Below are 25,614 nucleotides of genomic sequence, written 5' to 3' on the forward strand. Positions count from 1 at the left end.
CAAATTGTCCCAGGTCAGTAATTTCCACTTCGTACCAAATTTCAAATTGTCCCACGTCAATAATTCATATTTCTTCGAATGTTGTGCCCAGTCAGTCATTTCTAAGTGTCCAAATGTTCTGCTATCCACCGTCATTCATTCCCACTGTGTCCCAATATTGTGTAAAAAAACAAAATTCCCACTGTGTCCCAATATTGTTTAAAAAACAAAATTCCCAATATGCCCAAAACGAAGCGATAGAAACCAAGTAATACCTGTGTTTTCGACACCTTTTCAATGACATCCTTCAACTGTTTTGAACTTTTCTTTTTACTGATATCCACAGCTGTTTGTCCTTGCTTATCACTGATATTGATAATAAAATCATATGCTGCTAACACTAGAGATTCTATCTTAGAAACATTGCATTCTCGTACGGCTTGTAACACGTGTTCGTCTATTAGCCTGGCATACGTTAATTTATTTAACGACACCGCCAAGTTCCGCGCAGTCTGTCCATATCGATCACGTGATGCAACGTTAGCACCCAGATTTAAAATATGCTTTAAGACGTCCTCGGTTACGTCATGTACTATGGCTTCATGTAGAACTGTTTGTCCATTATAGGCACGATAATTCATATCACACCCCTTTAAAATCTTTTTTATAATGGCTGGATCGGGAGCGTGCGAACCCATCAACTGAAAATATTACAAAAAATATTAAAGTTATATTCGCTTACCTTTATTTAATATTTATATTCATTTATATTCATTAAATATTCATTTATATTCACTAATTATTCGTCTAATATCTATTTATATTCATTAAATATTCATTTATATTCATTACATATTCATTTATATTCATTAAATATTCATTAAATATTCATTAAATATTCATTTATATTCATTAAATATTCATTTATATTAAATATTCCTCAAATATCTATTTATATTCATTAAATATTCTTTTGTATTCATTTATATTCATTACATATTCGTCTAATATTTTTTATATTCAATAAATATTCGTCTCATATTTATTTATATTCAGTAAATATGCATTTAATATTCATTTTATATTCATTTATATTACTTAAATATTAGTCTATTATTTATTCATATTCAGTAAATATGCATTAAATATTCATTTAACATTTATTTATATTAGTTTATATGCATTAAATATTTATTTGTATTCGTTTAAAATTTATTTACTTTCGTTTAATATTTATTTAATATCATTTAACTTAATTTTCATTTCATATTCATTTCATAATCATCAGTAAGCAACCGTTGCTTGTCATTGCATCCACACAACTTAATAATGAAACTTTCGCTTCCAATTTCTCGAGAAACAGAAATTTTAAAATTGAAAAATTTAAATTAATTAGTGAATAAGAGCTTTTGGTTGGGTGAATTTTACCCAGGACTGGACAATTTTTATAGGTACTCCGTACGATATATAATTGGTAACACGTTAAACATCCTCCGACAGGCGAAATTGACCTCTAATAGCACGTTGCACATGTTCAGAACTTTCATGGTTTTCATAAAGGGTTGTCTCTAGTCCTTCGGATAGGACAAAAACCGAGGTTCACCCAATGTAATATATTGGCGTTGGCGTGCACGTAAATGAACCGTTGACAGCTGGAAATTAAAGATACATTATGGGAGATTCGGTAACGAGTTGGCAGTTCTCACTATAATAGTTAAAAACTATATAAGGTAGAAGGCAATTTGGTGAAAATTTCATTCAAATTGATCCACTATGAACCAAGAACTAAGCGACAGAAATTCCCATAAGCCTGGGTCATCATTACTAAAGTCAGTACGATAAACAGCATAGTCTCGATTATCCATTTAATCGTTTAATCGAGAAGGAAAGTTATGCAGTAAATCGGCTTACAATCCACTAAAGATCGCAGGCTAGCGCAGCCACCTAGAGTTGATTATGGCCTGGATAGGTTAATTAATGTCTAACTAATAATTTAGATAACATTTCAGGCCTAAAGAAAGACCTGAAATAGGCAGATTTAGCTCTTGCATAATGCATGTGTAAAGAGTTTACACAGACAAAATTCACATTGCAAAAAATTCGCAATGCACAAACAAATAACGTAGAAAAAAAAATAATATCCATGTTAGTTTAAAAATGACAGAGGTGTTTGGTTTACTTGACGTTACATTCCAGTTACATTCATAAAGAGAATAAAAAATCAATTACATGAAAGAACAATGGTTTGGGTTCACAGTTCGGCATTCCACTGTAGAGAACGTTTGTATCTGGATTCAACGACATAAGATATTCAATAGTTTCAATAGAATTAATTTCCCATACTGCCGCTAGGAGGGGCTGTGGTTCTTCCGGGTATCCTTTATAATATTTTTGATATGAATAATCCTTGGTGTTAATGTCGATAGTATTCCACAGGTCTGAAAAATGAAAATATCAAAAATACCGAAATTAAAATATCAAAGTTAAAATATCAAAATTAAAATACCAAAATTAAAAGATTAAAATTAAAATATCAAAAATATCAAAATTAAAATATCAAAAATACCAAAATTAAAATATCAAAAATACCAAAATTAAAATATCAAAATTAAAATATCAAAAATATCAAATATCAAAAATACCAAAATTAAAATATCAAAATTAAAATATCAAAAATACCAAAATTAAAATATCAAAAATACCAAAATTAAAATATAAAAAAAATTTAAAATTAAAATATCAAAAATACCAAAATCAAAATATCAAAAATACCAAAATTAAAATATCAAAATTAAAGTATCAAAATCAAAATATCAAAAATACCAAAATTAAAATAACAAAAATAACAAAATTAAAATATCAAAGTAACTTCAAATAAAATGAGTATATTTGTACTCTGGGAGTAACAGCAGGTTTACTAAATAAACTTGTAGTGCATCATTTTTTTATTTATTGAATTTTATAAAACGGAAAAATGGGTCAAGCAAGGAATCGGTGCATGAATATAACAACCAACTGTTCTTCAGTATTAACGCGCTTTATAAATGACGATATTATTATAATCTATATATTTATATCTTACCTTGACCTTTCCAAGATTTCAAGACACATACTTTTCCCGATAATAGTGCCATGGCGAACTCGATAGTATTTTCATATTTCTCCAACAAATATACTAGATCTAGTTGGTGATGATTAGAATGTGCGATACATTTTAAATTGATAATCTTGGAGTTTTTAACTATGGTTAATCTGCACCAGTATCTCAACAATCTTTCTATCAGCTTTTTATCAGGTTTTTCTGCCGTCACAGCGCGATATAAACCTTAAATAATATCAGAGCACAGTTCTATTACTTTACACAGAGAACAACTCATTGGTCAAGACAGATCGAATAGGGTGGGGGGTGCGGAGGAAACCGGAGAAAACCCACGAGGTTGGACAGGCGACCCTACTCCTTGTCACGTACATCCGCGGAATCGAAACCACACCACTTGACTCAATGGCAAATCAACCCCCTTGGTTACATGGGATTTCAAGAAAGAAACCGTTAAAGTAAATGATGATGGTCAATACATTAGAAGGTGTTATCCCCAGTACGCATAGATGTAGCGTTTATGACCGAGCAAAACTCCAATTTCTCACTTGGAACTCACAATATTTAAAATGTCGTAACAAATAGCTTACCGGGTTTAAATTTATTTAACCAATGTAACATTTCCTCCCAGCCACTTGGACGATCTTTTATAAGAATGTCTTCCGGCGTTTTACCTTCATTATTCTTTACTTCCGGGTCAGCCCCGCATCTAAAATTGAACAATGTTAATATTATTAAACAATCTTTGTGCCATCGGCTAACACAATGGGGGGGGGGGGGTGTCTGAATATATATAACTCCTATTTATTTACAACAATTTTTAGGATTAGTTAAGATTCTATCTGTATAAAACAATGTCCAAATTAAAACACAAACACTTATGTTTACTTTTTGAAATCCATTTATAATACACAATATGTACAAAATACTTTAAATATCTATACAACTTTCTTGTAAATGTCAATGTGTATATGTATATAGTATTGTAGTTAACAAGGTGATTGTCAAATATGCATCCTCATAAACTAAAGTTATGTGATCAAGTTTTGTTTCATTTTGATCCTCCTCATAAAAATTCCCCTACTAAACTCTCTTTGTCGTGTTGTTCATAACTCAAGCGTAACATTCATATTTCACATGTTTTAATTTATGTTTATCACAACTTGGTAGTTATATTTCAGATATATCATTGCAGATCGATATTAGAAGCAATCCAATCTAAATCATCGCTTACCTTATCAAAGCTATTAATATTCTATAAGCCCCTTTCTTTCTTACGGCGAGATGCAAGGCCGTATCGCCATTAATGTTCGGCTTATCCAGATCAAATGGCGCATAGGCAAACAGATAGATCAAGGACACGGTCCGTGGTTCGCAGTATTTCTCTCCGTAATTCACTATGTGGTGAATCAACGTTTCGCCATTATCTGGATCTTCCAGAAAGAAGCTCTGACCAGACTCTGAATAATCTCTCAATACTGGGATTAGTGCGGCAAGGTCTCCCGTCATTATTGTCTTGTACAGGACCGAATCCTTTATAGACATCCTGTAAGTATCGTGGTAAACCTGAAACAATGAAAAAGGTTGGAATTAATTTCATTTGATACAAAGCTGGGGACGGGGGACGGTAACGCTCCCTTAAAAGGAGTAACATAGGCTGGACATGTTGGTAGATTTGTGTAGCTGCTGGAGAAACGATGCTGACAGCGAAGAGAGTAGCAGGAAGAGTAGCATAGGCTGGACAATGCTGCCAGCGGAGAGAGTAGCAGAGGCTGGACAATGATGCCGGCGGAGAGAGTAACATAGGCTGGACAATGCTGCCAGCGGAGAGAGTAGCAGAGGCTGGACAATGATGCCAGCAGAGAGAGTAGCAGAGGCTGGACAATGCTGCAAACGGAGAGAGTAGCAGAGGCTGGACAATGCTGCAAACGGAGAGAGTAGCAGAGGCTGGACAATGTAGCTGTTGGAGAAAACGATCATGCCAGCGGAGGGAATAGACATTAATACATATCTACACAACCCTGTTAAATATCTAATTTCATTTGAAATAGACTGAGTGACTACTAATTGGGTGATGTATATTCCCAGATTCTTCATAACTTAAAATCGAAGACAGTGTTCCTTCAAAGAGAATTGACAACTTGCCGAAATTATACATAAAATATTGGTTACCACGCTATGATAATACAAGTAATCTCATACAAATCTTAATAATTTTATTGTCTTTTATGGTTTGTTTCTTATGTTATGACAAACAACTAGTTTGAGTGGTTTTTTTTGGGTTTTTTTTTTTGGGGGGGGGGGGGGTCCATATGTTATGATGTTGAACTACTTTCAGGTTTTTGTCGTGTTTTCTCGTATGTTATGATCTGCTACTAATTTTAGTTTTTCGTCGAGTTTTGTTGTATCTTTTTGATCTTCAATTAATTTTAGTCTTTCGTCGAGTTTTGCCGTATCTTATGATCTTCAAGATTTTCTACTAATTTTAATTTTTTGTCATGTTTTTTCATATCTTATGATCTGCTACTAATTTTAGTTTTTGTCGAGTTTTGTCATATCTTATGAACTTTTACCAATTTTAGTTTTCTGTCGTGTTTTGTCATATCTTAGGATCTTTAATTAATATTAGTTTTTCGTCGTGTTTTGTCATATCCTATGATCTTCTACTAATTGTAGTTTTTGTCGTGTTTTGTCATATCTTATGATCTTTTTCTAATTCGGGGGTGGGGGTCGTTTTTTTTTATCACTGACTGAAAACAGAAACCAAATCTTCGACGGAATTTTCTATAATGAGGTCCCAGATGGTGACGAGCGAGTATACCTTTCTTGGCAACGACTTGCGATGTCAACAGACGCTCGCCTTTTGTCTCTGAAACAAAATCAACCCACCGCATAATTTAAACCACGCCTGGACGGAAAATAGTAGTATCACCAAGTGAGAGCTTCAAAAAGCGGAAAGAAAATCAGCTGGCGTGGTTTCGATTCCCGGGTTGTACTTGTCAAGGAGTACGGTCGTCTGTCCAAGGTCGTGGTTCTCCTCCCCCCCCCCCCCACTGCTATAAGACCCTACCCTTATATCGAATTCCAACTGTCAAGTGTCCTGCACCATCAACTTTCTCAGCCAACACTTGGATTGAAGACCGTGGCTTCCACAAATTCGACGAGATCGTTTGAGCACAGAGAATCTGAGAGAACATAATCCATGATAAATAATCCAATTGACAAAGCACCGTCCCAATTATTTTAACAACAAAATCACGCTCACCCGATAAAATGGATCACAGAAATCCATTGATGAAAGTGACGTACATGAACCACTGATTGTTCCTCCCATCTCGCCTCTTCCCAGAAATTTTGCAAATGATGAAGTTTCAAAAGTGATGGAGACGATGACGAACTATACTAGTACATTACTCGGATGACCAGGATAATTCAGCTAAAGGCAAATGATTTATCACGATGGCGATGGCGATGGCGAACTATAGTAGCACAATACATGTATTAGGATAGCCAAGAAAATTCAGCTAAAGGCAAATGTTTTATTACGATGGCGAACTATAGTAGTACACTACTCGCGTAAACAGGACAATTCGGCGACGAGGCAAATAATTTATCACAATGGCGAACTATAGCAGTACACTACTCGGATGACCTGGAAAATTCAGCTAAAGGCAAATGATTTATCACGATGGCGAACTATAGGAGTACACTACTCGGGGGAAAAAAGAGATAGATAAATCCAGCTACAGCTACGAGAGAAACAAGTTATCACACTGTTCTGGATGACGATCGGTACTTCGGTAAAGTTTCAAAATCAGTGGAGGATGATGGCGACCTGTGGCAGTACACTTGTCAGATGAAAACCCCAGATACGAACAAAATAATTGATAACACTGTTCTGGACGACGATGGCGGCTTGTAGCAGTACACTAGTTAGATAAACATATAAATCCCAGCTACTAGAAAAAATAATTTGTCAAACTGTTCTGTAACATGTAAGGTTTACATTTACTCGTCCTTATTTATATAGTTAAGAGCATGAATAACTGCATAAAGACAGAATTAGGGCCGAGTCACGCTGGTGGATTTATCTGGAAGATTTATATCGCTACGACCAATCCCTTTTTATCCCCCGCCTTTCCAGCAAAGAATTGGACTAGCAGTATAACTATGGAAAAGCATAGATGAGCAATTTGATTGGTTGATGCTAGGGGTTCTCGATAACCAGGGGACTATCAGTGTAGCTATGGATAAGCAATGATGAGCAATTTGATTGGTTGATGCTTGGGGACCCTATAACTTGGATTCTACGGCATTTTCTGTTTAATTTTAACATGAAATATTAAGTTACTATCAATACATTATTTTTATAAATTCTAATTGGGATTGCTGATCGGTTTTGGACGTACTATGGCTTCGATTACATGGAGTTTGGGGTCAGTTGTCAAATTACTTTTCATGTGAAGGGAACAGTGATACTAAATTATTCTTAAAGGGTAATTATGGGGGATCAGATAATGTAAAAAAATAGATAATGTAAAGGGAATTGATGGACTCTGAACCGAGATTTTAGCGGTTGAATCTTAGGCCTAGCCTCGCTCATCAATACTAAAGTCGATACAATAAAAATAATACTCTAGATTATCCAATTTTGAATTAAATCATCAATGAGCGTTGGTCAGCAAATCGGATTCAAATCCAGTATATATCGCAGGCTAGCGATGACATCGAGAGTTGATTATGGTCTGGATAAGTTAATTAATGTCTAATTATATTTTATATAACATTTCAGGCCTAAAGAAAGACCTGCAATAGGCAGATTTAGTATAATGTATGTTTAATGCTGTATATATATTCATGTAACATTTGTCCTACTGCGAATTCGTATTTCTCAAATAGGCTGGAGCTGAACTCAACCGGGCCAAAACCGGAAATAACAAACTGCAAGACTTTTGTTATGTCTTCAAGGATCAATCCACTACTTTATGCACGTATATATATATAGAGAGAGAGAGAAAGAGAGAGAGAGGGAAATGGGGTTTAACGTCCACTCGATACAAACTAGGTCATTTCGGGACTAAGATATGGTTAAATTTTATTTCAACAATTCGCTTGCGCGTAGAGGTCTTTAGCAGTGGGAGGAAACAGGAGGACCCGGAGAAAACCCACGAGGTTGGACAGGTGACGCTACTCCTTGTCACGTACAACCGGGGATTCGAAACCACGCCAGTTGACTCAATGACAGACTTTATGATACAGCGCTCACACGCTAACCATTCAGCCATCCAACTCCCCTGCACACATAAAACTACCTACACTTCTTCGAGAATAGATCTCTGTCCGAAATGACCGCCATACTGTTTTGTAACACAGTCCTACTCCGATTCGGTTATTCTAAAAACTACTAATTAAACCTGATCAATTGTATTAAATGACAGTAGACTATATACTTCTCAAAATTCTCGAAATATACTTAGCGTTTTCGACTAATATCGCCCATTTAGGACTTAAAATATCGGGCAACTAGCCTAGTGTCTGTTCTCAAGCGGGGCTAATTGTAGACTGAAAGCATAAATTTAGTACGAATCCACCAGTGTGACCCTACCTTTAGAATCTGTGCTATAAATAACCAGGTACGCAATATGCAAATATACAAATCGTCTAAATACGTCAGATAGCACGCTGGGAATATCTGAATGAAATCTGGTGATGACGATTTGATAGGCTATAAGATATTTTGATTGACAAGGGTGAGTATAATCTCCAGCTAATCAAATGATTCAAGGTCGCGTGAGTGGCTCATGTACAGGACACTATGACTTTTCTGGAATCAGTGCAATTGTACAAACCTCTTTTCTACGCTAACTAGATATGTCAATGTTACTTAAATGATAATCGTAACCTCGAGATCGTCCGCAACTTAACAAGGGTAGTAACTCCACATTAAATGGCTTCAATTGCATAAACAATGTGCATGGCCTCGAAATGAAATGAAATGGGGTTTAACGTCCTACTGTTCTGCCTCGATTGGGCATACGTCATGCAGTGTGCTATGAGTGACATTTTGACCCGGCAGCGGCACTATGGTCTACTCTTATATCGAATTCCTTCGACTAGACAGATGTTCTTGTCAGGCCCCCGCCATAGTCCCGAGGTCGATCGCAACTTAACAAGGGTAGTAACTCCACATGGAATGGCTTTATTAGCATAAACAATGTATCCAGGCTACAAATCAACTAGATAAGGTCAATGACTCTACAAAAAATAGTTGAAAATCAAAAGGCTTCAGGGTCTCATCATTCGAAAAATTGCACATCGACGTCAATCAGTTAAAGGCAATAACTTTACCAGAAATAGTTGAAAATCAAAAGGCTTCAGGGTCTCATCACTCGAAACATTGCACAGGGCAGTAACCCTGTCATCAATAGACTTCCTCGTCTAATTAACGTTAAACAAACACAAAAAATTGCAAGTCAATCAAATAATACTTTATCCTCGGCAGTGTGCACAAGATTTTAGAAAATCACTGTCAATGAACGGGCCTTTTTTGGAACCACGGCCTTGATAGGATATAAAGTTCACCCCTGTAGCGTCCACAAGAATTAAATCTATGAAGTTCAATGCAGATATACAGTGAAATAGTTTGATTCCCCGTCTAATACAGATGCACTATGTACCAACTGACAGTTTCGACGAGATAACTTGAAAGGTTCCTGAGATAGGCTCCGTAAACAGCAGGTGCTCGGAACGATGGGCTCCATTCCAGTATCTGCTTCCACTCCTTTTACGTCGTCCAGTTTAGGATAAACAGATTCTCTTAACTACAGTGTAATGATTTCAGCCTTGAGACACCGACAAACGACATTCTTAAATGACTCGTTGTTTTTTTAACACTTGATATTGCGCAATAATCGCAGATATTAAATGTGAAGTTCAATATGATTTTCTGCATTAATGTATTATTGCGCAATAATCTCCGATTATACATATCATAGAGTTAAATACAATTTTCTACATCATTGTTGATTCAATGACTGACAGATAAGAATTAGCTATTTTATTAAGTTTTTATACATGACACATCACAAAATACAGCATGTTGTTCCTATAAAGGTTTTACAAAACACCGTGTGCAGCAAACCAAGCCTACACGAAATCATTTTGAAATCCTAATCCAACGGCTTAATGCTTTGTGCAATATCATTGTGAGTCGAGAATTCCATTGTTATTCACATGAAATCTGTTACTCATTCAGTCATTGAGTGATATGTTACATTGTGGTGCTTCTAAATAATTGCGCTTTCATTGCTGGAATCCGGAGAGAGAGAAAAGAGAGAGAGAGAGAGAGAGAGAGAGAGACCGCTTGACACAAACCAGGTCATTTCAGGACTAACATGTAGTTCAATTGTTTCCAATAAATCGCTTGCGCGTAAGGTGTCTTTAGCAGTGACAGAAAACCGGAGGACCCGGAGAAAGCCCAACGCCAGTTAACTCAATGACAGATCTCATGATAAAACGCGCATGTGCTACCCCCCCCCTCCCCCAACCAGATTGGATCAGTCGTATACGAGTTGTGTAACCATTTCCGGTGCCATTTCGACGGCGACCTAAGATATTTTGTGGTATTTTGATTAATGAGGGAGCAAGCTCGGTACAATTAAATGGGTATGTCCAAACATTAAGTGTAGTGGTGCGAGACATTAAGTAATATATTGCTATTGTACGAGTACGTGTAGCACGAGTGCTATATCTATGTATTACGCAATGGCTCGCACGAGGCCATTAAACAACTAATAGACACTATCCAGCACGTACATTTCAATGAAATACGTCACGCGGGTCCAATATTGCAACTAGTATAAATAATGTACGCTTGGCACATTGTCCGTACCATTATTTCAAATAATGGTACGCCAACATCAAACGAAGACGTCACATCTGTATTTTAAGCAGTGTTAATTAAAACACCAAGAAAGTATACATCGCATTGGTTTGGGTCAAAGTAGATTGTTTAATTGGACCGATCGGGTGTGTTGTTGTTTTGATTAATTTTGGGGTCCAAACACTTAACCGGAAGTTAAGTCTACTTTGACCCTACTGTCGACAGCTAAACACGAAAGCTAAACAGGTTAACAAAGAAACGCTGGCAAAGCAAATAAAATGAAACGAAACCGAGAATTATATTTTTAACCCACCAAATCCATAAGGTGTAGTTATTTTAATTATGCTTACTCATTGAAGAACACGTGATACAAGGTATCGTATAATATTAAGGCATTCATTGTTAATATAAAGGAGGTATTTCGGAACACGACCGTGCGTCATTGTACACCGTTGCACTGTGTTGGATGCTATGGGTTTCAGGAGGATAGGAGAGGGAGCAAAATGTATTCTAAGTTTTGTGTTGAACTATAAACGTAATTAGCAGAAATTTACAGGAATTTAAGCACCGTCTTCGTCTGACTATATTAAAACCATGGCACCTGGTTTATTATGCATATTAAGGTTAGTCTTCCTTTATTATAACATAGTAAGGGTCAAATAAAATACCGTTCAGTAGGTTGTATTTTAAATTTGTTTTAAGGTAAACAATCTCTTTGGTTGTTGGTATGTATGCGAACTGTATTTATCCCCATTAGATACGGGGGTTAATCTGGAGTCTCTAACTATTCTGGGATACATGGGAGCTCGGTGGACAAGGCACTGACGCACTTAACATGAAGTTCGACGCAGTGTGCTATGACTTAAATTCTGCCCGGACAGCGGCGGCGCTACGGCCTACTCTTATATCGAATTCCAAATGCCAAGGGATCTTTTATGTTAACGCCAATGTGCACACGGGGCCTCGGTTTTACGTCCCATCCGAACGAGTAGACAACTTTCCTTGTCAGGCCCTCGGTCCTGCCCCACTGACAAGGGGGAAAACCACGCTGAAAAATCCCGATGAACTTTCTCGACCAATACCGGGTGCAAATCCGCGAACCTCAGGTTTGCGAGACAGCGTCTTACTCTCACTTAGTCGCCGTGGCTCCCGGAATTTAATACAGAGTAGGTGGAAACAGTTCCCATGGTAACACACCGTCGTCACGGTAGAAAAGCTGAACGCCCAACACAATTTAATTCATCTCAGTTCTCTAGCTATCTCAATACTTTTTAGGAAGCTGGTGGGGGGAGGGGGCGAATGATTACCGCGCGCGCGTTTCATCACAAGGTCCGTCATTGAGTCAGTTGGCGTGGTTTCGATTCCAAGGTTGTACGTGACTAGGGTCGCCTGTCCAGCTACGTGGGTTTTCTCCAACCCCTACGCACAAGCGAATAACTGAAATAAAATTGAACCATGTGTTAGTCCCAAAATGACATAGTTTGTGTCGAGTGGACGTTAACACCCCCTCCCCCTCTCTCTCGCTCTCTCTCTCTCCCTCTCTCTCTCTCTCTCTCTCTCTCTCTCTCTCTCATTTTTGGAAGCTAAATATTCTCAAAGTGTTAGGAAAGGTAGGAATGGCTTTAATTTGGGACTAAGATTGAAAACTCCACAAAGATACACAAAAACATAAAGCAGGGTGCTGCGGCTAACACATTTAATGGTGGACGTATAAAAAAAAGATAATATTGTTTTTTGAGAACAATACAATCATTTCCAATCTGACTTCAAATACAAATATCTCGTTTTTTATGATATTATGTTCAGTATGCACTATAAAATATTATATCCATTTGGTTTATTGATGAATCATCATGTTTTATACATAAATATCTATGTGAATGACGCAATACAACTATTTACCGTGATGCTGATTCAGCAATATGTGTATTACACCTTCACGCTTCTTGATTCTATGAAACTTCCCTCATTTTTATACATTAAAAGGTATATTATTTCTGTGTAGACGTGGATATGCATTTCAAACTAAAATCTTTTAATTTTATTTTATTGAAATCATATTTTCTATGAACCGAGAAAAGAAAATGAAATTCTAAACAGGGAATCTACCAATTTGTTTAAACATACATTATGCAAGAGCTGAATCTGCCTATTGCAGATCTTTCTTTAGGCCTTAAATGTTATCTAAATTATTAATTAGACATTAATTAACTTATCCCGACCCTAATCAAATCTCTGTGCCATTGCTAGTCTGCGATATTTAGTGGATTTCAATACATTTTGTGATGGATAATTTAATATATAAATAATATTAATTCAATAATATAATATAAATGAATAAATATATAAATTAAATGAATCAATAAATTGAATGAATCAATAAATTGAATGAATCAATATATAAATTAAATAAATACAGCAAATTTAAAAAAAAAAAAACACCATATATAAGTTTAATGAATAAATGAATATATAAATTAAATAAATTCTGTGGGCGTATAAAAATGGTACTATGCGAAACAGGGGTGGGGGGGGAGAGGTCGATAAGCAACCGATGCGTGTTCACTTGCCTCCCAGAACGGTACTAAGCCAAACCAGATACATTCCCAATGCGGTACAGTCCGTTAATATAACGTCAAAGTCACAAACCGCAACCTACAAACCAAGCCTTAATCAAATTGCCAGTGTAAAAAAGGTCGTGACACCTAATTAAATTACATGTAGGCCTACAATACCGTAAACTAGACAAAAACAGCTTTTTTCTCATAGAAGTAAGTCTTACTTAACCGAATTTTATTGTGTATCTTATGTATTTAATCAAATACATCGTATCCTATTAAGTTCGTACTGTTATGTCGTTGAGAAAGCGGGTTGTAGAATATATAATGAAACTGACATTTGTTTCATTTGAATCAAGCGGACCGTGTCACTTGAAGTCCAATAGTACTGTTTGTCTTTTATTAAGAAAGCGGTTTTGGAATATTTAATCAAAGGGCGAATGTCTCTTTGGGACCTTAAAATAGAGGAAGATGGGTTAAAGCACATTATTAATATGGGGTTACAGCATTGGCCCCTTTAAAATGTCCGAATGGTTAGCGCGTGCGCTTGGTATCATAAGGTCTGTCATTGAGTCAACTGGCGTGGTTTCGCCTGTCCAACCTCGTGGGTTTTTTCTGGGTCCTCCGGTTTCCCCCCACAGCTAAAGACCCCTACGCGCATGCGAATTATTGAAATAAAACTGAACCATGTGTTAGTCCCGAAATGACCCATTTTCTGTCGAGTAGAGGTTAAACCCTCCCTCCCTCCCTCTCTCTCTCTCTCTCTCAATCGACATGTTATATTCCAACCAAGCCGACCGTGTCATGTTAAGTTCAGTAGTACTGCTATATATTTTATTAAGAACGCGGATTCGGAGATATCTTAGCTATGACGATGTGACTGTTTTCTTCCGTTTCTTCATAAATGTTATAATGACCGGTTTGTGGTTTAACAGGATGTTACTAATAACGTTAACGTGATAACAACAAATCACTCGCTCTCTCACATAACGGCAAGATAATATCCCTTTATCTTCAACTTAAAGTAGCTAAGTCTCTAACTCAGTATCATCCAAAATCTTCAACATTGAAAACACGATTTATTTGTCAAATTAAATCAACATTCATGTTGTGATCTTACCGGAAAAAGATGGGCTTTTGATATCCAATATTTAAGGCAAAATAAACATTTTACCATTGGTACACGAATCGTGTACCATAATGCGCTTCAGCCCAGTTGTATCAAGAGACTCGAGGGACGAGGCTAGACACTTTGCACCAAATCAAACGGCGTATGTAGACTGGAATAACCAGATGCTAGAAATTTGCACTCGCTTGAGACTGCTGGCTTATTTCGCCGAACATAACTGATTTGAAATTGGAGTAAAAACGGAAACCATTGAATGTAAATCAGTTTATATACATTCATATTACAGTATTATATGCGTCGCGACCCACTTTTGTCAATTTCTAGGTCCCAAAAATTAGCGATTTAGCTCCTTTAATATCAACAAATCTCTCCCATACTATTAATAATAGAGACAACGTCAGCAATACAATAACAAATCTCTTCTGAACAATTAATGATGGAAACACAACGTCAGCAATACAATAATTAAAAATCTCTCTTATACAATTAATGATGGAGACACGACGTTAGCAATACAATAATTAAAAATCTCTCCTATGTAATTAAAAATCTCTCCTATGTAATTAAAAATCTCTCCTATGTAATTAATGATGGAGACTCAACGTCAGCAATACAATAATAACAAATCGCTCCTATACAATAGAGACATGTCAGCAAAGCAATAACATCAGATCTCCCCTATACAATTAATAATAGAGACACAGCGTTAGCAGTTAATATCTAGGCGGGTAGCTTTATATTTCAATAATATAATAGTTTTAACGATAAAGTTTGCCTAACATGGTGGTTGTCTGTAATATGATACAACGTTTAGCAAAAGGTCGTCCTTCAGGTGAAAATGAACAAAATATACCTCACTGTGCTGAGTACTGTAGAATAGGCATGCATCAGTAGAAAGTAAACACAATTAGTGGTCTGATTCCAGGACCCTGTTTCACGAAATTTTAACTAAGATAAAATTCAAATTTAAGTAATTTGATTGGATAATATTAGATTGATTTTAGTGCTTAGCCAATCAAAATTGAAGTATCTACTAAAATTTGGATTTTATCTTTAGTTAAAACTTTCGTGAAACAGGCCCCTGATCTTATAGTTGCCTGGCGTGCCTAATTTATCAGCAACAATTAGATCAGTTTGACCTGGGGCCGTTATCAGAAACATGACCCGATTTCCCCAAATAAGGTCAACAAATGTACTTTTAACCTTTGCAACATTGGAGATAGAGATATTATTTATGTACTCTAGACTCGTACAGTCAATATTGTTGATGGATTTCAAATTATACTGTCTACAATCGTGCTAATATTATTAAACATACGTAGCTTGGCAACGAGAAACATACCTCCTTAAACGGTTAGTGCTGAATGATGAGAGAGAGAGAGAGAAATGGGGTTTAACGTCCACTCGACACAAACTAGGTCATTTCGGGACTAACATATGGTTTAATTTTATTTCATTAATTCGCTTGCGCGTAGGGGTCTTTAGCAGTAGGAGGAAACCGGAGGACCCGGAGAAAACCCACGAGGTTGGACAGGCGACCCTACTCATTGTCACGTACAACCGGGGATTCGAAACCACGCTAGTCGACTCAATGACAGACTTTATGATACAGCGCGCGCACGCTTACCATTCAGCCACCCCCCCCCCCCTCGCCCCTAAATGATAAGGCCAGCTCAATTTTTCGTCATAAGTTACAAGATGTAAACAGGGCTAGCCCCAATGCTTACCCTAACTCTAACCTACAATCTCGCCTACAATCAGGTGCCCTTACCTTATTTACACATCTCAGCGACCTTGACAGAAATTAAGCTGGCCTTAGCAAAAAGATTTAACCCCCATAAGCGCTAAGTGGTCTGAGTAGTCCACTAAGGTTATCGTATATGTATAGGTAACGAGAACATTTACAAGACACAAAATAAAATTGTAAAGAGTCAAAACCGATGAAGTCATTATCAGAAATAACTCAAATTTGATCCCCCCCCCCTTGTTTTTCCTACTAATAGTTGCTTATATTCATTATAGAAAATATATCCAGGTGATCAGATGGCAGTCTTAGATGTTCAAAACTATCGGAAATTAATGATAATTCATGTCTTTATCTGGCTCATGAACGGTTAAATAAATTTCAAGCAAATCAGATGATAAGATTACCCTCTACAGCGTCCACAAGATTTTTTTGTATGAGATAAAGGGCGACAACTTAGTAATTATTCTAAGGAGGCAGACCACGATTTGACTTCAATGTTAATTCTGGCCTTTTTGCCCACCTCCAACTTTTCGCCAAATTTTCGTTGGGCTGAATGCATTTCACTAGAGACAGAGGAACTAATCGTCATGTCTTTGCACTACAATTTGTGGGTACCGAAATGGTGAAATTTAATGGTGGTCTTCCTCCATAAATCCAAGTGCCCACAATTTGTTTTGCAAGATATAAAGGGCGATAACTCAGTAATTATTATAAATCGGTAATAATCAATAGGCGCTCTAGTCTAGAAGGACCACCGTGGGTAACCACAATATAAGACCAATTTCAATGTGGGGTATAAACAACAGTTTTGGGGCTTCGGAACAAGACCCAGAGGTCTATGGTTCAATAGTAATAAAATTCGGATATAAAGATCACAAACTGGTACAAAAATCTTATGGTTCTAAATATAACCGTTTCCAATGTGGCATGAGTTTATTTAAGCAGCCGTTTCATTAAAATTATTTGAGTGGTCTTACCTTATATTATTAGTTAATTGGGTTAGGTTTCCTTCAAGTTAAACCTAACCTAAGTAACTAATATAATTATGAAAGTGATCAAGGTGGATTAAGGTAAGCACACACAATTAAAATTAGTGGAATGTCTTTGGTTGATCAGCATCAACGAAGTATTGTGTTTACGTGAATTTTATATTTTGGTTGGTCAGCATTAAACATACATTATGCAAGAGCTAAATCTGCCTATTGCATGTCTTTATTTAGGCCTGACATATGTTATCTAAATTATTTATTAGACATTAATTAACGTATCCAGAACATATTCAATTCTAGATGCCATCGCTAGTCTGCGATATTTACTGGATTAGGATCCGATCTGCTGCTCTACGCTCATTCATGATTAAATCAAGAGATGGATAATCGAGACTATGTATTTCATCGTACCGACTTTAGTAATGATGATCGGGGCTTGGCCGAAATTTCAATCACTTAATTCTCGATTCATAGTGGATCAATGTGACTGAAATTTTCTGCAAATTGCCTTTACACTATGTAGTTTTTAACTATTATTGTGATAATTGCCAGCTCTTTATCTAATCTTCCATAATGTATCTTTAATTAGTGGAATGTCCCTGGTTGGTCAGCATCAACGAAGTATTGTGTTTACGTGCATTTTATATTTTGGTTGGTCAGCATTAACTAAGTACTTTTTTTAATGACTAGAGAAATCTAATGGAAACGTCGCTCACTAATAAGCAGTAATTGCCTTCTGTTAGTTGTTATTTAAACAGCCATTACATTAAAATGTATTGCTGTGTTGATATGTATAGCATGATTACGGTCGGTGTTTATACGATATATTTGTTGATTGGTTAAAACAGTTCACTAATCAATGATTTAAACATGTTGATTATATGGCTGTAGACCGAGAGAAATCCATATAACTGTATTATTTATAAATTTCTATACAGGCTCATACATTACTGTAGTTTGATTGAAAGGAGCTTTACCTCGAAACTAGGTCATTGGTGTATCATTGATATAAATATATATTTATGTATATATATGAAATAAAATGAACCATATGTTAGTCCTGAAATGACCTAGTTTGTGTCGAGTGGACGTTAACCCCCCCCCCTCTCTCTCTCTCTCTCCTTACACTAGGCTTATCATTATTCACTTGGTATATTTAGCTAGTTACCAGGTTATGTCTAAAGCTCAAAGTGATCTTGTGTTCGATTTAGCTGATACAACAATATGGTGACTAGATTCGTCACCAACTACCATGAAATCTAATCCACAGATAACAAACAGATCGATAAAATTTTGAATGACAGTTTTGAGTGACCGAAAAACATATAAGTGTAAAGTGTATAACCTGTACTAGTTACTATATTAAATCCAGGATGTAGCTTTGTATTTCCACAAATCACCCACAAAACAATAACAATTACAAGAACAACTGTTATATTGTCCTAAGTTCAGTATTCTAATAAAGTCCATTGTTCTAAATAAAATCGGTCATTCTGATAAAGTCTGTTATTCTAATAAAGCCCAAATATCTCATAAAATCTATCTTTCTAATAAAATCCAGTATTTTAATAAAATCCATCTTTCAAATAAAATCCATCTTTATTTTAATAAAATCCATCTTTATTTTAATAAAAATAAAATCCTTTATTTTAATAAAATCCTTTAGTTTAATAAAATCCTTTAGTTTAATAAAAATCTATCATTTTAATAAAATCTATCATTTTAATAAAATCTATCATTTTAATAAAATAACATCTATCATTTTTTAAATAAAATCCTTTAGTTTAATAAAATCCTTTAGTTTAATAAAAATCTATCATTTTAATAAAATCTATCATTTTTATAAAATCCATTTTTTAAATAAAATCCATTAATCTAATACAAGGTTTAACGTCCATCTTTTCTGCAGCATCCGTCTAATGAAGTTGGACATACGCCATGGGGTGTACTACGAAGGAAAGTTGGGCAACTCGTCATCGAATTGCAACTGACAAGAGTTCTTTTACGCCAACGTCTACGCAGGAGATCAGTTTCCGTCCCATCCGAAAGATTAGAAACTGTTTGGGGTTTTTTGTCCGACTATCTGATCCTGAACTACAGATAAGGGGAAAACAGGTTGGAAAATACGGACGAACCTTTTTTATTTCGAGAGAGAGAAATGGAGTTTAATGCCCACTCGATACAAACTAGGTCATTTCGGGACTAACATGGTTTTTAATTTAATTTTATTAATTCGCTTGCGTTTAGGGGTCTTCAGCAGTGTGGGAAATCCGTAGGACCCGGAGAAACCCCACGAGATTAGACAGGTGACCATGCTCGTTGTCACGTACAAGCGGGGACGACCCTTTTGGCCCCATGCCCTCTTTCAACAATATGATATTTTGATATAATGGACAGTTTGCACTGATATTTGTATATACATATTCACATTTTCTCATTCTATTTTACCTATGTGTGTATATGCGTGATAACGACTTGTGAAATCTTGCTGAAACGTCGCAGTGAAATAAACCATAGTAATTGTTATCCATAAATAGTGTGTTATTTGATTAATATCCTCACTCATTTCGACATTAAATCATAAATATTAAAAAAAAAGAAAAAAAATTCCCCTAAAAAAAATGAAATTTATTTTCCCAAATAGACAAACTGTCCCATTATAGATGTGTACTTGAAACGGATAAAAACCCGGAAAATGTAGTTAACGAATTAGATACACGTGTCTGCTGGGTGTAAATATGTCAAATTTTTATGATAAACCCGTAAAATCGGATTTACGATTTAATTACACGTGCCCAGTAGGCCCGGAAATGTTCATTAGGTATAGAGCTGAAGGCCTTGCTATAATAGTTTAAAAAAATAGATAATGAAAACAGAATATACTGAAAATTTCATTACAGTGGCATTTGGTAAAGAGGTACCAGTCCACGCTATAATAGTTAAAAAAAATAGATAATGAAAACAGAATATGCTGAAAATTTCAGTCAAATTTCTTCAGTCTGAACAGAGATATTAGCGATTAAATCATGCATCATAAATGTATTCAAATCCACTACATATCAGAGGATAACGATGGCATCGAGAGTTGATTATGGTTTTGATAAGTTAATGAATATCTAATTATTAATTTATATAATAGTGAGGCGGATATACAACATGGTGATTGACATGAAATGTGGACTGTTTGTGTTTGATGAGTAATAGTTAGTTTCCACTGAAATGGAACAAAATGAATTCTTGATATTCGTTTAGCAAAGGAGGAGGTGCAAATAATACATCCGTTCGATTAGAATTATGACCATTTTTGGAAAACACTATGAAGGAGAACATTATGAGTCTTCGTATGTGTTTTACTGGATTCCTTGATCTCAAAAACACAGGTATAGACATCAAGATCAAGGCGGGAACGGCTGGAGTGATGTCGTGGTTCCCGCCATTTTTTAAATCAGCATACCCCCAAAAAAACCTAGGCCAACTTTTCATGCTTCTTTCCGGAAGTGCACGCCCATTTCACATATCCGCCCCACTATAACATAAAATGCCTAAAGGAAAGACCTGCAATAGGCAGACTTAGATCTTGTATAATATATGTTTAAAACTGTTAATTGACCGACAAAATGTAAAACGCAAACTTGATAATTTGTATTCAAACGAGTTTAATATGGACTATGTTCCATATGGGGGCAGCCATATTGGTTCCATGAGTAAGGCGCGCTGGATCTTTAACCAGGGGGTCACGGTCACGAGAAATGGATAAATGAAGTGAAATGGGGTTTAACGTCCTACTGTTCTGCTCCTAAACTGGGCTAATAAAGACGGGCATACGTCATACAGTGTGTTATAAGGGACTATGACCTACTCTTATATCAAATTCCAACTGCCAGGGGATCGTTTACGTCCATGCCAATGTATACACGGGAGCTTGGTTTTTCGTCCCATCCGAACGACTAGATAGCTGTACTTGCCAGGCCCGTCCTGCACCACAGACAAGAGGAAACCACGTCGGAAAATCCCGATAAACATTCTCAGCCAATGCCGGGATCGAACACGCAACCTCCAGGCTAGCGTGCAAGCGTCTCACCCACTTAGCCACCGTGGCTCCGAGAAATGGATAGGAACGGAGCTTAATGGCTCATCAACGTACAACTTGAATTTCAAAACATGACACCAAATCCTTCAATGTGATTCGTTGAATATGTACAAATATTACGTTACAAATCGATTATTAATGGGATTTTCAACTATAACATATAATATATCTTCCATTTTTTCACAATCTGACATAAAACACACATCCTATTTCGTTTCGTTTATTATAGTTCAAAATTTCGTTTTACTTGTCTTTACTACACACATATAGTGTAGGCCATCGAAAGTATAAAAAACGAAACGAAACGAAATATAGATCTGTATTTAATCCGACTGATTTTTTCAGTAAAAGTTGTACTATAATTGGGGGGTTGGATAGCTCAATGGTTAGCGTGCGCGCGCTGTATCATAAAGTCTGTCATTGAGTCGACTGGCGTGGTTTCGAATCCCCGGTTGTACGTGACAAGGAGTAGGGTCGCCTGTCCAACCTCGTGGGTTTTCTCCGGGTCCTCCGGTTTCCTCCCACAGCTAAAGACCCCTATGCGCAAGCGAATTATTGAAATAAAATTAATCCATATGTTAGTCTCGAAATGACCTAGTTTGTGTTGCGTGGACGTTAAATCCCATTTCTCTCTCTCTCTCTCTCTCTGTCTCTGTACTATTATAAATGTCAATTACAATGTATGTGGAGAGGTTATCGGTAAGTTTTCGATATCTTTTGTCCGAATCCGTTTGTACCGTATTTATATTCTGGTACAATGAAATATGTTTAAAACAAATGAGTAATGTTGGTCAACGTTGATATACTGTTTTCATGATTTTACACGATTCGATTGAACTTTGAGATAACAATTTCTGCCACGTGGTACTAGCACCATGGAACCCATCACACAGAGACCCATCTACTTCATACTTCGAGAATAAATCTCTGCCCTAAATGGCCGCCATATCCAACCTTTAAGATACTGTTTTGTAATGCGGTCCTACTCCGGTTCACATCTGTCATACACACAAAGACTAATTAACTCTTTCAATTTTATTAAATGAAAGCAAAGTAAATATTTCTCAAAATTCTCGAAATATATTTAGTGTTTACAACTAAAATCGTCGATTTAGGACTTAAAATGTCGGTCGAGTAGCTTGGTGTCTGTTCTTAAGCACGTTCTCTCCTCTTTTTCCTTAGTTTGTGACCGGAATCATCCGTTCATGACTGCAATTTGACGAAGCTTGCTACAGAAACCAATCTGATTAAAATACAGATCTCTATTTCGTTTCGTTTTTTTTATACTTTCGATGGCCTACACTACATGAAGATCTCACAAATTGTACTGGAAGGTTGTGTCAGGCGTCGTACGAGCGGCTTTTGACCCTAATACGTCAGAAATTAATTAATCAATGAGCTTTGACGTTTCTTGTGGTTTACCCATAGTTCCGTGCATGGAACACCAAGAAATCGCCGCAACAGACCGTTTCATTGGCTAATCCCACACTTCAACCAAAACGCCCTTAATGTAACAACTCCTCCAGATTCTAGTGTAGTTCAGATTGGCTAGACGTAATTTTACTAGACGTTTTGCTGTTTAGACTTCCACAATATCATCTTAACATTGTATCTAAATTTACCAGATTTCAATTAGAACTCTTCCCAATTTGATGTTTCGAGACTCGAATGCTAATTCACGAGAATTTGTATTTGTATCTTTTCAGGTTTTTGGAAGTCTGTCAGTTCAGGAAATCGAGTCTACAAGTACCTTCAAGATACTAGATAATAATATATATTACCATGGTAATTTGACAGACCCGCCCCCTACTCAACCATTGCACTTACACAATCCAAGAAGATTGCCAAATGTTTCATCATTCATCCCCCACACCCCACCCTCCCACACAAAATAATCAGTGGTTCAAGACTTAGCTTGCTAACGTCGAGAGAATATTCTTGGAAACGTCGCTCAAATAAATTAGTTGCTGTTTCCATAAGTATGTGTTATAGTTTATTGCTCTATTACCGTAATTCCACAAATAGATTATGGGTCACGACTGTTATCAATTTATAGGATGACCCGTGCACTCTACAGAAAGTTGGTCTCGACACGGCTAAATGTGCACGCTTCAGTTGCGTGTCTCGAACTGATTTCTGACTACCCCGCACTCTCTTTGAGTCGATAAATAGCCATGGCACGTGCAATTCTCTACAAATATATCAACTATTACAGCCGTAAAAAATCTATTGTTGACGATTTTGAATAGCAGTAAAATTTAACTTCTTGGTTATTACAGCAGCTTTAGAAATTACGTTTGTTTTATTTTTTAAATTGATTTATCATTAACTGTACCGTAAAGAGCGGCATCTTTTGGTTTAGTACAAATAATATCTCTGAATCACTTTCGTTAGCAGGAACATGATACTAGCAGTAGTTTCATTTTACTTTTACAAGTTTCTTAAAACAATTGTTGAGTTGTCTAAAGTGCTTATTTCTAAATTCAATTTCTTGTTCTAGCTTTCTGTTATGTTTCGTAAAAAAGTAGTCTTGATTATCCCGACCTGTCAATCAGACGTAGAATGGTCGATAGACTGGTTAAGCGAGACTAATTTCAAAACAAGGGCACATAACCTATCTTTTACTCAAAAGTGTCTGGATGTTATGGACGACATTTGGAACCAGTTTTCAGTCTATTATTTATAGATGATTAATGGTCATAGCTAATTAAGTACAACATGATCGTTTATTTAGTGACTATAATTGTGTGAAACTGATTTGAGGCTTGGCATATATATAAATATTGTGGCGTAATTGTCGAGATATTTGGAGATATTTATTTATGGTGGGTCACCCTAGAATTTAAGTTACCTTATCAGGTCAATAATGTCTGTTAAACCCTAAATCTATGAAGAGTACCGATTGACTAAACCAGTACCTTCTCAGGTCAATAAGTGTAGGATATAGCACGAGACTAAGGCTATGCTGGGGAAAGAAAGATTGAAGAACCGAGTGAAAGAAAAACCGCGACCGGTAGGCCGAGGTTTTTCTGTCGAGGGTTTTTTATGAAGTCTTTCGTCCCCAGCATAACCGAAGTCGAGGACTTTATCTTGCTTATAAACCGTCTGTTTACAGGTACGCTAGATGAGAATAACCCAGAATTCCCACAAGAAAAACCTTATATCATGTTTTCTTATTGAACAAAAAACCCTACCCTGGAAGAATAACCCGTTACAGGTTTAAAGAAAAACTTTCGGAAGAATAACCCCAAATTTCCCTGTATATATCCAAAGCCTCTCCTGACTTTCAGACCGCAAGTTATTCCGAGCATAGAATATACCCCAAAGATCAAAGAGATTTACCGTTACAGGTTTATAATGTCTGTTAAACCCTAAGTAAATAAAGAATCCCGATTGACTAAATCAGTACCTTCTCAGGTCAATAATGTCTGTTAAACCCTTAATAAATGAAGAGTACCGATTGACTAAATCAGTCTGGGACAACTGCGTGGTTTCCGGCAAGATTCGTCAAGTTGTGTTCATGAACGATTGATTCTGGTCAGAACGTGATTGGCGATAAGACCCCATATAGTACTAAGACCCTAGGGTACATATATAATGGCCTGAGGGTGGTGGGACACGAGTGTTATGTCGAAAAATATGGTCATGGCAGTCCTAGACACCATCCAGGTTTTGACAAGATCCAGCCATATAAAGGAATAAATTATCTAATGTTGGTTGTTGACTGGGGTCAACTGTCATCATGAACGGAGGGCCTGACAGAACAGCTGTCTAGTCCTTTTGATGAGACAAAAAACCGAGGTCCCGTGTATACATTGGAATGTACGTAAAAGATCCCTTGGCAGTTGGAATTCGATATAAGAGTGGGCGATAGTTCCGCTGTCCGGGCAAAATTTCCCTCATAGCACACTGTATGGCGTATGCCCGTCTTCATTAGCCCATTTCGGAGCAGAACAGTAGGACGTTAAACCCCATTTCATTTCATTTCATTTCATTTGGAAGAGAGAGAGAGAGAGTGAGCGCACCCTTTTCTGGAAGAGTTATGACAAGATATACGGGATGATTAAAGTAGATTTTTAAACATAAAGAATATATGTACACAATATAAACCAATGTTATGAATACATGATAGCCGATTGGACA

General features: G+C 36.4%; 1 protein-coding gene across 1 annotated transcript in view; it reads right to left on the minus strand.

Annotated features, from left to right (window-relative positions):
• Window positions 1-25,614, minus strand: part of LOC126817099 (putative ankyrin repeat protein RF_0381) — a 42,352-nt gene that overhangs the window by 15,048 nt on the left and 1,690 nt on the right. The window contains exons 2-6 of the mRNA XM_050543912.2: window positions 4,311-4,642; window positions 3,667-3,785; window positions 3,062-3,304; window positions 2,209-2,417; window positions 255-680 (exon numbers count right to left, since the gene is read on the minus strand). Of these exons, the coding sequence (XP_050399869.1) occupies window positions 255-680; window positions 2,209-2,417; window positions 3,062-3,304; window positions 3,667-3,785; window positions 4,311-4,621 (1,308 nt within the window). The 5' untranslated portion in view covers window positions 4,622-4,642. The remainder of the gene's footprint in view (window positions 1-254; window positions 681-2,208; window positions 2,418-3,061; window positions 3,305-3,666; window positions 3,786-4,310; window positions 4,643-25,614) is intronic.

Source organism: Patella vulgata, chromosome 4 (genome assembly GCF_932274485.2).
Source record: "Patella vulgata chromosome 4, xgPatVulg1.2, whole genome shotgun sequence".
NCBI classification, from domain to species: domain Eukaryota; kingdom Metazoa; phylum Mollusca; class Gastropoda; family Patellidae; genus Patella; species Patella vulgata.